Source organism: Cynocephalus volans, chromosome 5 (assembly GCF_027409185.1).
Source record: "Cynocephalus volans isolate mCynVol1 chromosome 5, mCynVol1.pri, whole genome shotgun sequence".
Taxonomy (NCBI): domain Eukaryota; kingdom Metazoa; phylum Chordata; class Mammalia; order Dermoptera; family Cynocephalidae; genus Cynocephalus; species Cynocephalus volans.
The window spans coordinates 133,142,461-133,156,138 of NC_084464.1; the positions used below are offsets into that span (position 1 = coordinate 133,142,461).

Genomic DNA, 13,678 nt, shown 5'->3' on the forward strand with positions numbered 1-13,678 from the left:
ATCTTTGCAACAATTTTATTCCCTCTTGTCTACAAATAGCTTCTGGTGCCCCAGGATCTTGTTAGTTGAGCAAGAAAGGGAAGAGGAATTCATTGAGAAGAAATGATGGGATTTGGGAAGCATAATTTTGAGGTGAGGGACCGAGGAGTAAAAGACAAACAAAAGGAATTAGACAATCAATCTGTTTGAGAACTGGAGATTCAAATATCATTTTTATACAATGTTAACTATAAAATAATGGGGATTAAAAAAAATAATCTTTTCCTGACCAACACAGACTGAGGGGCAAGATTGGGCTGCTTTCACGAAATGGACCCCACAATATCTCCTTAAGTGAGACCACTAGAAAGACTGTCCAGGATGCCAGTTCCTATTCCTGGATCTTTTCTTCCATTCTCCTTCCTCTAAACAAGCAATGTCTGTTATCCCAAAGGCCATCCAAGGGCCCACATGGATTATTTTTATCAGTGTGCAATGAGAGACTCATGCAGTTAACACAAGTCACATGTAGTCACTTCCTAGCTTGGCAATAGTCCTGGAAAGGTAGTATTGTATTTATTATATATTATATTTACACCAAGTTGTTTAGTTTGCATCTTTTCATTCATACATCTATCAGAACCAAAACATTATGATTTGGTAGGGAGAAAAGTTAAAATCCAGTATTAGTAACTTTTATCTATTTTAATGCCTCCCACTCACTGCGTGGGTGAAGTCGAGCCTCTCAGCAGGGTACACAGGTGGCCCCACCCAGCTCCTGACAGCCTTGTGGCTTCACCTCCCATGTTGCATGGCTGAACTAATTCTATTCCTACAAAAATATCCTGCTTTCCCTTTGCTCATTTGTTTCCTGTGATGAATTGTGCTGTGTCAACTTAAGCTGAGAACTGCATTTCCCCAGAGCTCCTTCTGGATCTAATTCCAGGATGGAAGAACATGTGAGATTTGGAAAGCAGAAGAGAAGCTGCAGCCTTTATTCTGAAGGTATTTGCAGGCAGATACTATGACAGACAGACATAGATACCTGACAGGTTCCAACTCAGCCTCACTTCTCTCCCCTCTGCCCCCAGAAATTCTTTCTAACTGCTCGTACTGCTGAGCAACAGTGGTCCCAGGTTCACCATCAAGTTCGTGGATAAGGACCACGGAGCAGCAGCTAACCAGAGGCAACAGCTCACTCCAGACTTCTCCAGAAGCTCCATCTTTGTGCTCCCATTTCAGTGGCTGGAAGTGTTGCTCCATCCTGTTCCCTCACACTAGTCTTCAGGAAGTTGGCTTAAACCCCTTCTCTGATGTTCCAAGTCCACTTCCGAAGCTTTTTCCCCAACTCTAGTAGAAGGTCTGGTTCCCTTACTGAACGTGGTGATACATGCCTTAGGCCTAAAATGCAGGCAGTCTCCTCTATATTCCAGACTGGGCTAAATGTTCCTCCTCCATGCTCCTGTGGCTTCCCGTGTCAGACTCTTTGTAACACACGCTATGCTGCAGTGTAACTGAGTGGCTATGCTCTCCTATTAAATCAGGGTTTGAGTTTTATTCATCTCTGAACCACAAGCATTCAAAGCAGTACTTGGTACATAGTAGGTACTCAATAAATGTTTATTGAACTGAGTATCTTTTAATAGAGATGACAAGGTGTCCATAGCAGTCATGATCTTCCTGAGATAAAATGGCTACTCTGTTCAACCTGGATGAGTCCTGGAAAGAGGTAAGTTGGGTTAGGATAATAATGGGGCGCTTCACTTCTCCTTGGACTGGCCTAGGAAGAGCGTGTGGAGATGTTGTGAGAAACAATTGGGCTAATATTCATGGATGCCCTTTGGAAATTGTAAAAGTTCTTCATTAACATAAGGCCTCATTATGACTGCAAAAGAAGCTTCTACTGGCTCTTTGATTTCTCCTCTATTTAGCTCTGTTCTAGTGGGTGAATGAAAATCCTGGTATATAAGAAGAATCACCCTGTAGCCTCAGACCCTAGTTCCTTGATATTGTCACTTATTTGTTGTTATTTTCAGGATCAAATGAGAAAATGAGTATGTGTTGAATGAATGGCTGTCCTTCCTATTCAGTCCCCCAGATTCCAGAGTCCCTAGGTCCTTGTTGAATTCCCAAAGAGGAAGGGAAGCTCACCATGGAAAGTGAATTGTAAGCTGTTCCTGTCATCATAAGGTGGTCTACTGCCCCGTAGAGACTGGGAATGATATCTAACTTGACCTGAAGCCTCCTGTTCCTTTGACTCTTCAAAAAGAAGGAGTATCTTGGCCTCTCAATGTTGCCTTCAGGATTAGGGCAAAGGAAATATCCTAAAGGATTAAATTACTACAATCAGAAGAGAATAAACCAGCATTCTGCTAAGCATCTCAGAACCCAATTTTTATTTAAAATATTGTCCTGTGATAATAAGAGTAATTCACCGAAATATCTCAGTACCTAAAAATGCTATAATTTAAATTATCAACTTACAAATACTGACCTTGGGAAGCTACAAATGTCGAACTGAACACATAGATCAAGAGAATGCTAGGAATTCCCAGCTACATACAGATGTTATTAGAGGCATTTTGGAGTATTGAGTAATTTCTCAATAGTATACTGGAACAAGGGCAGATTCAAAAATGCAAAAATGTTCATAGAAACATTAAGAATTTATGTACATGAACATTAGAAACCTCAGTTCAAGATGCCCTCTATGGAGGCATGATGTCATTTGACTAGGTCAGAGGATGAAGAGAGTTTGGCTAACCAAATATTCTGATATTGCTGCAAGAATTAATATGCAATAAAGTACACATAACATTAAACCTATGGTAATAGTAATATGTTTTCTCTTTGCAATCTTAACATTAAACCTATGGTAATAATGACATGTTTTCTCTTAAAGTTATTATTATAAGAAGCAACCTATTTCCTGTAAAAATTGGCAAAGGTTGATAAATTAATTTCTCCAGACACATATATGTATAGGTCCTAAGTTTGTGGGTATATTCTCCTGGGTTGGAAGTGTCCTTCTAGCTAACATCTCCATTTAACAAATTTCCCCAAGAATCTGTCAATCCCTAAAATAGTCGAGAAGTTTTCTACATGACCAAACTTTTCTATAAAGCACTTGCACTATTGAAGTATTAGGGAAGGGAAGGACTTAGTTTTTGTCTTCAGGAAATTCACTATGGGGCTATGGTAACTACATGCTGGGTACTGCAAATGTTTCTTCTGACCCTGTCCCCAAGTTCCCCAATACAACATTGTACACATGTCATCAAGACCCATGAGAACCAAGCCAGACACTGTGAGAAAAAAAAAAAGGATAATATCAGGACATAGTCTCTCACACAAGAAGCTTGTAGTCTAGATGAGGAAACAACACACCTGTGCACAATGGCTCTGGTATAAAGCAGGTGTCAGGAGAGAAGGGTTTGGGGATGGTGGGGTGGGCATAGAAAGAAGATGTTGAGTATGTTGAGTTTGAGATCTTGTTGGAGTTTTCAAAAACGTATTCCACTGGTAGTAAGAAATAAGGGGCTAGAACTCTGAGGAAAAGGTAGGGCTGAAGATAAATATATTTGAGAACAATAGAGATGGTAATTGAAGCTGTGAGATTAGATCAGAACAGGGTTTCTCAACCATGGCATTATTGAAGTTTGGGGCCAGATGACCCCTTATTATAAGGGCCTGCCCTACGCATAGTAGGATGTTTAGCAGCATTCTTGGCCTCTACCTTCCTGATGTCAGTTGCATGTCCCATACAGGGTAACAATGAAAAATGTCTCCAGACATCGTTCAATGATGTCAAGGAGCAAAATTGCCACTGGTTGGGAGAACCACAGGACTAGAGAGACAGAAATATGGTGTAAAAGATGAAAAGAAGATTGTAAAAGTGACAAAATTTGGTGATATAAGTTTATGAGGTAGGAGGAAGAAGAGAAAGATGAAAAGTACACGGAGAAGAGACATTCATTGAGGTGATAGATGGTATCCTAAAACTCTGCAGAGGGGAAAGGATGTTGGTCTTGTGGATGAACCTCAACCTTGGTGAATAATTAGTATATACACATGCATGCACATCTCTATATGTATACACACAGGTTACATATAAACATAGATCAAAATTATGTGTTGGGAGAAAGAAAGAATATTTTCCTAAACTCTTTCTTTATTCATTCTTCTCATTTAATAAGACAGTCCAATTTTATCAAATACTGAGGAACTCACATTAATTTTTTCTGAAAAGTGGTTTAAGTCAGAACCAATAAAATTAGAACTACAACTATCCACTTCCTTTCCCCCTTCTCTGTCACTCACATGCTTCATAACTTGGGCTTCCAGGATACTCAAGCCCTCTCCCACTCCCCTAATAAGCAGGAACAATCTTAAGAAAGATACAGATAAACTCAGTTATACGTGGCTGTCAGTGATCATAAGACCCACTGTGTCTTCTCATTTGATATTTACAAATTGAAGTGATAAAATCTCTATTTAAGCCAGAGGAGTGAAATTCTATGTCTGCAATTTTAGAAATTCAAAAATCAGCAAGACTTGGGAAAGTTTCTTTTTATTGGCGATGCCTTCTCCAGAAGCCCAGAAATGAGTCACTCTGGTAGCTTGGTATACCAGAAAGCTGGATTTATTACTCTTACTTTAGGTGTCCATTATACCATCTAGAAGCTTCTACTCAACTAGTCCATCCATGCCCCCTACCACTGCAAAGAAGGCGCATACAAGATTCCCTACCAGAAAAGAATTGTAGTGAAAGAGATACATTGCCTAAGTATGTGAGGGAAACAGGCTTAGGGTGGAAGAGTCAGGGTGGAAGATCATTCCTGTGACAATCATCCACAATGCCTTGCGAAACCAAGGATAAGACATGCCGTATATAATGGGATTAAAAGTGGAATTAAAATAACCCAGCCAGAGGAAGACATTGTACAAATCTTCAGGAGTTGTAAAATTAATGAAGGGGTCTGTGATTGTCAAGACAAAGAAGGGCAACCAGCACAACACAAACACCCCCATGACTATGCTCAAAGTCTTGGTGGCCTTGCTTTCATGTTTGGATGATGCCTTTATTTTGCTTTCTGGCCTAGCCAGTTTCTTCCTAGGACCAATGCCAATTTGCTTAGCATGCTTCCTGGCTACTGCGTAAATGTGTATATAAATCCCCACCATCACTGTCCCAGGCAGAAAGAATGCTATAAAGGAGGCCAGCAACCCCCAGAGCTTGTTAAATATCAACACACACAAACCCATGCAGTCAATGGCCACAACAAAATCTTCTGCACCAATGATGTTTAATTCTGAGAATACCAGGCCAAAGGCAAAAATGATGGGAATGGACCAACTGAGAAGTAGAAAGACCTCTATGACAGGGATAGTCATTTTGGTGACATAATGCAAAGGGTCACAAACAGCATAGTAGCGGTCAACTGAGATGAAGCAGAGGTGAAAGATGGAGGTGGTGCAGAGCATGATGTCACAGCAGCTGTGGATTTTGCAAAAGATGTCTCCAAAGTACCAGCAGGACTCGATGGACCTGATCATACTGAAGGGCATGACCACGCAGCTCAGCAAAAAATCAGTGGTGGCCATGGAGAGGATCAGGAAGTTGGTTGGGGAGTGGAGCTGCTTGAAGTGGGTGATGGAAATGATCACAACCATGTTGCCCAGCATGGTCATCACTATTGCCCCAATCATGACCACGTACATGGCACAGACACTTGGCACAGATCTCACATTTCTAGGGCATGAATTGTTAACCAAATCAAAGCAAAATTGTACTTCTGGAGGGTTCCGAAGGTCTGGTGAATTCATCATCTTTGTCTTGGGGGGACTATGAGTCTTTTTCAAAAGTACTGTGTTCCTCTCCTTTCTGTAAAAGAAAGAAGAAAAACAGTAAAAATCATTGGCAAGGCCACTTGTTCCAGAAGCTCAGCGAGCCTGTATTTCTAAAGCAAGTTTAAACACCCTACTGCCCAGGAGCACTACTTTCCAAACCTTCATATGCATATGAATTACCTAGGGATCTTTTTAAAACCCAGGTTCTGATTCTGGGGTAAGAGCTGAAAGTCTGCATTTCTCACAAGCTCTCAAGAGATGCCAATGCTGTTAGTCCACAGACCTCTCCTTGAATAGGAAAGGTCCAAAGAAAACAGAGTTGATATTCAGTCACCCAGCATCTAAGTAACACACATAAATGCACGTTCCGCTCTCACTAATGTGTAGACTTTACTCAGGATTCCAAATCCATAGGCAGACCAAGAATTTTTTCTGTCTACTTAAATTAGCCTATTTTCTGGATAGAAGCCCCTCAAGAATTGTCAAGAGCTGTGGAACTATTACTTAATGTTTAGCTTAAACAATAATTATGTTCTGAAGATCATGTTGCTGCTTTTATTTTTTAATTTCTTTGTAGGCAATTGCAGATGCTTTGGACCTTGCCACTTATTACATACTATTCAATTAGAGAAGCTTTTCTCTCTCCACTGGGAAGAATGTAGTTTTTAGAATTCAGAGGATTATTATGGCAAACTAAAAATGCTAAAGGATACAAGGTTATACATGAATAATCTCAAAAGGGGGGGGGAATACCGCAAATGACAGATTCTATAAATCTTGTGGGTTATGAAAACAATTTCATTTAGTAACTGCATTCATAAATTCAAATTAAGGGTGAGATCCTCTTGTCCATAGATTTCAAGTCTTACATTGGTAACAAAGGTGACATATATGAGTGCTCATTGTTTAACCTATCATTTTGCATATCATTTATGCTGTTGTCCTTATAATGTAAAAATAATGGGAATGACTCACCCAGAGTATGACATAAACTTGACTTGTTTTTCCAGTGCTTGGGCTGGATGTATAATTCTGATAGCCAATGGCAAGCTTTTGAGAGATCTAAGGCCAGTTCAGAGAAGTAGACTTTGGCCTGAGAACAGGCTAAAACTCACTGGTCCATTGGGAAAATGAACTCACAAGCACATCCTCACCAGACTTCTTGAAAAAGACATTAATGAGAATACAAGAACCTTGAAAATAATATTTCCACTATTTGCTACAATAGCTCAGCAATTATTTTCAATGCTGGTATATTATTTGAAACCATTATGGCACATTTTATTTTCTCTGTATATAGTAATTTAATTTCTCAGATTAGCACTTTTCTTTAGATATTTTTTGTTGTAACAACCAAATATCATGCAATTAAGGTAAACTTGAGAAAAAAAACCAGAGAGAAATAAAACATTAGGACAGAGACTTATTTAGCTCCTTTATAAAGTACAAATTATCCATCAGAACACACAGCACAAAATATCTGATTACTTCTCACTCTGGTTCCTAAGCTCTAAGTGACTGAAAATAATAAAATCTTAAACACCAAATTACCTTATTTAATAAGTTAACTCTATCCTGACTTTTATCTTCTTTGCTTTTGTGATTTACAAAATTTCTTTCATTCTTTTTAAATTCTTTTAAAAATTATCTTAAAAGTAGTTAACAGTTATCACAAAATTACTTAAGCATTTGTCACTAGAGATCCGCAGTCATAGCATTTCCCATACAAAATAATACACTCCTCAGTACTTCACTGTATGATTTTTGAAGTTTTAAGCTTCATTTTTGGAAACCTAATCCTTGAAAGAATTGATAAAATTTAGCCTCCCAGGTTTATAAAGTGAATTTCTGTCTTTTTTTTTTTTTTTTTTTGGAAGACATGGAATAAAACAACATCTAGGAATTAGTGATACTTTCTCATGTTTGTTGCATAGTTACATATATTAGGGAAGTAGTTAAATATTTAAGTGTTAGATTAAGACAATAAGATAGAGTAAGACACACACATTTATTTTAAAAACTATTACATGGGTGAGTTGTTAAGGTAACGTCAAAGATAAGAATAATTTTAAACTCCTATATTAAGCTCTTGGCCAAAAATTACAAAAAGAAGTAAGCAAATACAAATATGACTGCTGGCTTACTGCTTTGGGAAAGGAAAGTTGTTATAAAGTTGCATGGAGTTGGGGTTTTGTAAGTTATTTAAAAATTAACAGAATAGAGATTCCCTTCTTTTGGTGATTCACCTGCAAAATAGATCCATTCGGTAATTTTTTAATACAATAAAATAAAGTTAAACCCTCTATGGCATCTCATCTTTAACATGGGACATTATCATTGTAACTTTTTCTCATTTCACCAATAACATTTTCCCAAGCATCAGCAACACAGGACTAAATTAATTACAAAATTGCAAACAATCACCTAAGGAAAGCATATAAAATTATTAATTTCTTTCAGGAGGTAGAAAAAAACATGCACTAACAATTCTGGAGAAGAGCAAGAATTGTATAGTTTTTTTCGTTCAAATTTAATTCTTTAAGAGAAAAAATTCCAGACTAATGAAACAGACACAAGGACTCTAAACAATGATTTGGAAAATGTAAAATTTCCCCAAAATTTTGATGAAAAATGAAAAAGGAGTTATGTAACATTTTTTCCTCAAGTATTAAATGCCTAAAAGAGTATTAACGTATATGTATTTTCCTTAAATAATAAGAGAAAAATATTCAACAACTCAAAAATGTAATGTAAATAAGTGGAAAAGAATCGGAGAGGAACTGCTTTATCCAGGCATGATTTTGTTCCTTTCACTGGCTACACAGCCCAAACAGTTCATTTCTGGGACTATTTCTGTGAAAATAATGAATTTATCTTACTTTGATATATCTCACACATACAATAATTTCTTAGGAATAGGAGATTATTTGTGAATTATATTTGAGAAGGATCTGCTCTAGGTCTTCCTATCATTGCCTCTTTAAAATCTTAGTGATTTATTTTTAAATGACACAGTTTTCTTTTTATAGATCAGTATTTTAAGTGTGGTCACTTTCAACATAAAAAAAAAAAGAGAAGTAAACAAACAAAGAAAAAATTAATGTATCTGATTTTTTCTCTCCTACTATATTATCATCTGGGTTACCAGAGCATGTTTGGCTAATGAGGTGATCTGGGGGTAAAAGCACTGAAAGGTGGATGACCTGTTGTTCTATGGTTTCTTACCAGGCAATGAGCATTGTTGTCCTTCCTTTACTCCCCACTCATTTCCCTCTAGAAAAGGCACTCAGGCCCCACTCGTAGGGAGGCTCCTGGCAGCCTGTGCTGTCACCGGTATTTATGCACAAAATGTGCCTCTTGAGGCTGCGCTCCCATGTCCTGTGTTTGACAAGTGTGTGCTCACACAGCCTTCACTGTGCTGCCAGCAAACAGATTGCACTAAGTCACCAGAGAATTGGCTCCAGGAGGGTGATCAGTTCTGTGCTATCATCACTATGACTCTGGAGGGACCACATGGACTAGGCCCACTCAAGGCCAAAGGTAGGGAAGAACAAAAAATGAAAAGAAGGAAAAAAGGAGGGGAGAAAGAAAGGAAAAGATTTAGTTCAAATCCAACAAATGCTCACTTCACTTATTACCAAATGCTAGATAATGTTCTCAAACAGTGAATTCTTTAATCCTTAGTGAAATGTTGACTTGTTTATATCTTTTCCTTCTGGAGTCATGCACAAGTCAGTGGTATTCCTTCATATTGCAGTTCTCTAAGTCTGTTGTTTTCCAAATAAAGGTCCTAGTCCATACAAAAAAGCAAAAAGAACAATGTTTCCAAACAACCACTTGAAAAATGAAAACTTCCATCACCATGTGGGTATTTTCATGGCCACAGGAGAAGGTATTTCCAGTAGTGTGCATTGGTCTCCTACACTGAGCTTCAAGATACTTACTGATACACCCCCAGGAAGAAATATGTATGCGGATATTTATTGAAACACTATTAGTTACAGCAAAAGATTAGATACAGTAGGGATCTAGTTAAATGAATTATGATACTTCCAAACAATGAAACATTCTGCAGACTTTTTTTTTTCTTCGAGAAGGACTGATTTGGTTTATTTTTTTTTTATTTTTATTTTTTTTAATTTTTATTTTATCGATATACATTGTGGCTGATTATTGCTCCCCATCACCAAAACCTCGCTCCCTCCTCCCTACCCCGCTACCCCCCAATAATGTCCTTTCTGTTTGCTTGTCGTATCAACTTCAAGTAGTTGTGGTTGTTATATCTTCTTCCCCCCCCCCGGTTTGTGTGTGTGTGTGTGTGTGTGTGTGTGTGTGTGTGTGTGAATTTATATATTAATTTTTAGCTCCCTCCAATAAGTGAGAACATGTGGTATTTCTCTTTCTGTGCCTGACTTGTTTCACTTAATATAATTCTCTCAAGGTCCATCCATGTTGTTGCAAATGGCAGTATTTCATTCGTTTTTACAGCTGAGTAGTACTCCATTGTGTAGATGTACCACATTTTCCGTATCCACTCATCTGATGATGGACATTTGGGCTGGTTCCAACTCTTGGCTATTGTAAAGAGTGCTGCGATGAACATTGGGGAACAGGTATACCTTCGACTTGATGATTTCCATTCCTCTGGGTATATTCCCAACAGTGAGATAGCTGGGTCGTATGGTAGATCTATCTGCAATTGTTTGAGGAACCTCCATACCATTTTCCATAGAGGCTGCACCATTTTGCAGTCCCACCAACAATGTATGAGAGTTCCTTTTTCTCCGCAACATCGCCAGCATTTATTGTTCAGAGTCTTTTGGATTTTAGCCATCCTAACTGGGGTTAGATGGTATCTCAATGTGGTTTTGATTTGCATTTCCCGGATGCTGAGTGATGTTGAGCATTTTTTCATATGTCTGTTGGCCATTTGTATATCTTCCTTAGAGAAATGCCTGCTTAGCTCTTTTGCCCATTTTTTAATTGGGTTGCTTGTTTTCTTCTTGTAAAGTTGTTTGAGTTCCTTATATATTCAGGATATTAATCCTTTGTCAGATGTATATTTTGCAAATATTTTCTCCCACTCTGTTGGTTGTCTTTTAACTCTTTTAATTGTTTCTTTTGCTGTGCAGAAGCTTTTTAGTTTGATATAATCCCATTTATTTATTTTTCCTTTGGTTGCCCGTGCTTTTGGGGTCATATTCATGAAGTCTGTGCCCAGTCCTATTTCCTGAAGTGTTTCTCCTATGTTTTCTTTAAGAAGTTTTATTGTTTCAGAAGTTTTATTGTTTTATTATATATTTAAATCTTTAATCCATTTTGAGTTGATTTTAGTATACGGTGAGAGGTATGGATCTAGTTTCATTCTCCTGCATATGGATATCCAGTTCTCCCAGCACCATTTGCTAAAGAGGCAATCCCTTCCCCAGTGAATAGGCTTGGTGCCTTTGTCGAAGATCAGATGGCAGTAAGTGTGTGGGTTGATTTCTGGATTCTCTATTCTATTCCATTGGTCAGTGTGTCTGTTTTTATGCCAGTAGCATATTTTTTTGGTTATTATAGCTTTGTAGTATAGCTTAAAGTCAGGTAGTGTTATGCCTCCAGCTTTATTTTTTTTGCTCAGCATTGCTTTGGCTATGCGTGGTCTTTTATTGTTCCATATAAATGACTGGATAGTTTTTTCCATTTCTGAGAAAAATGTCTTTGGAATTTTGATGGGGATTGCATTGAATTTGTATATCACTTTGGGTAGTATGGACATTTTCACTATGTTGATTCTTCAAATCCAAGAGCATGGGATATCTTTCCATCTTCTTGTATCCTCTCTAATTTCTCTCAGCAGTGGTTTGTAGTTCTCATGATAGAGATTTTTCACCTCCTTGGTTAACTGAATTCCTAAGTATTTTATTTTTTTGGTGGCTCTTGTAAATAGGCAGACTTTCTTGATTTCTCTTTCTGCATGTTCACTATTGGAGAATAGAAATGCTACTGATTTTTGTGTGCAGATTTTGTATCCTGCTACTGTGCTGAAATCATTTATCACCTCCAAGAGTTTTTTTGTAGAGGCTTTAGGCTGTACGATATATAGGATCATGTCATCTGCAAACAGGGACAGTTTGACTTCATCTTTTCCAATCTGGATGCCCTTTATTTCCTTCTCTTCTCTGATTGCTCTGGCTAGTACTTCCAACACTATGTTGAATAGGAGTGGTGAGAGTGGACATCCTTGTGTAGTTCCTGTTCTTAAAGGAAAAGCTTTCAGCTTTTGCCCATTCAGGATGATATTGGCAGTGGATTTGGCATATATGGCTTTAATTATGTTGAGATACTTTCCCTCTATACCTAACTTATAGAGGGTCTTTGTCATGAATGAGTGCTGAACTTTATCAAATGCTTTTTCAGCATCTATAGAGATGATCATATGGTCCTTGTGTTTGAGTTTATTAATATGGTGTATCACATTTATTGATTTGCGTATGTTGAACCAACCTTGCATCCCTGGGATGAATCCCACTTGATCGTGATGAGTAATTTTATGTATGTGTTGCTGTATTCTGTTTGCTAGTATTTTAGTGAGGATTTTTGCATCTATATTCATCAAGGATATCGGCCTGTAGTTTTCTTTTTTGGTTATATCTTTACCTGGTTTTGGTATCAGGATGATGTTTGCTTCATTGAATGAGTTTGGGAGATTTGCGTCCGTTTCAATCTTTTGGAATAGTTTGTAAAGAATCGGTGTCAATTCCTCTTTGAATGTTTGGTAAAATTCTGCTGTGAATCCATCTGGTCCTGGGCTTTTCTTTGTTGGGAGCCTTCTGATAACAGCTTCAATCTCCTTTATTGTTATTGGTCTGTTCAAATTTTCTACGTCTTCATGGTACAGTTTTGGGAGCTTGTGTGTGTCCAGAAATTTATCCATTTCCTCCAGATTTTCAAATTTGTTGGCGCATAGTTGTTTATAGTAGTCTCGGATGATTCCTTGTATTTCAGATGAATCAGTTGTAATATCGCCTTTTTCATTCCTAATTTTTGTTATTTGAGTCTTCTCTCTTCTTTTTTTTGTTAGCCATGCTAATGGTTTGTCAATTTTATTTATCTTTTCAAAAAACCAACTTTTTGATTCGTTGGTTTTTTGAATTGTTTTTTGGTTTTCAATTTCATTCAGTTCTGCTCTGATCTTAATGATTTCTTTCTGTCTGGTAACTTTAGGTTTGGATTGTTCTTGTTTTTCTAGTTCTTTAAGGTGAAGTGTTAGGTTGTTTACTTGCCATCTTTCCATTCTTCTGAAGTGAGTGTTTAATGCAATAAATTTCCCCCTCAATACTGCTTTTGCAGTATCCCACAGGTTTTGGTATGATGTATCATTGTTTTCATTAGTTTCAATACATTTTTTGATTTCCTGCTTGATTTCTTCTTGGACCCATATGTCATTAAGTAGAATGCTGTTTAATTTCCATGTGTTTGTATAGTTTCCAGAGTTTCGTTTGTTATTAATTTCTAGTTTTAATCCATTGTGGTCTGAGAAGATACATGGGATAATTCCAATTTTTTTGAACTTATTGAGACTTGATTTGTGACCTAATATGTGATCTATCCTGGAGAATGATCCATGTGCTGATGAGAAGAATGAATATTCTGAGGTTGTTGGATGGAATGTTCTGTAGATATCTGCCAATTCCAACTGGTCTAGAGTCTTGTTTAGATCTTGTGTTTCTCTACTGATTCTTTGCCTAGAGATCTGTCTAATATTGACAGTGAGGTGTTCAGGTCCCCTGCTATTATGGTATTAGTGTCTATTTCCTTCTTTAGGTCTAATAGAGTTTGTTTTATAAATCTGGCTGCTCCAACA

The 13,678-nt window shown here is 37.5% G+C and overlaps 1 protein-coding gene across 1 annotated transcript; it reads right to left on the reverse strand.

The window, feature by feature from the left end:
* Positions 1-4,761: 4,761 nt before the first annotated feature.
* On the reverse strand, positions 4,762-5,808 carry LOC134378211 (trace amine-associated receptor 4-like). Its single transcript, XM_063097199.1, has one exon. The coding sequence runs from the start codon at positions 5,806-5,808 to the stop codon at positions 4,762-4,764; it is 1,047 nt and encodes a 348-aa protein (XP_062953269.1).
* Between the last annotated feature and the right edge of the window lie 7,870 nt (positions 5,809-13,678).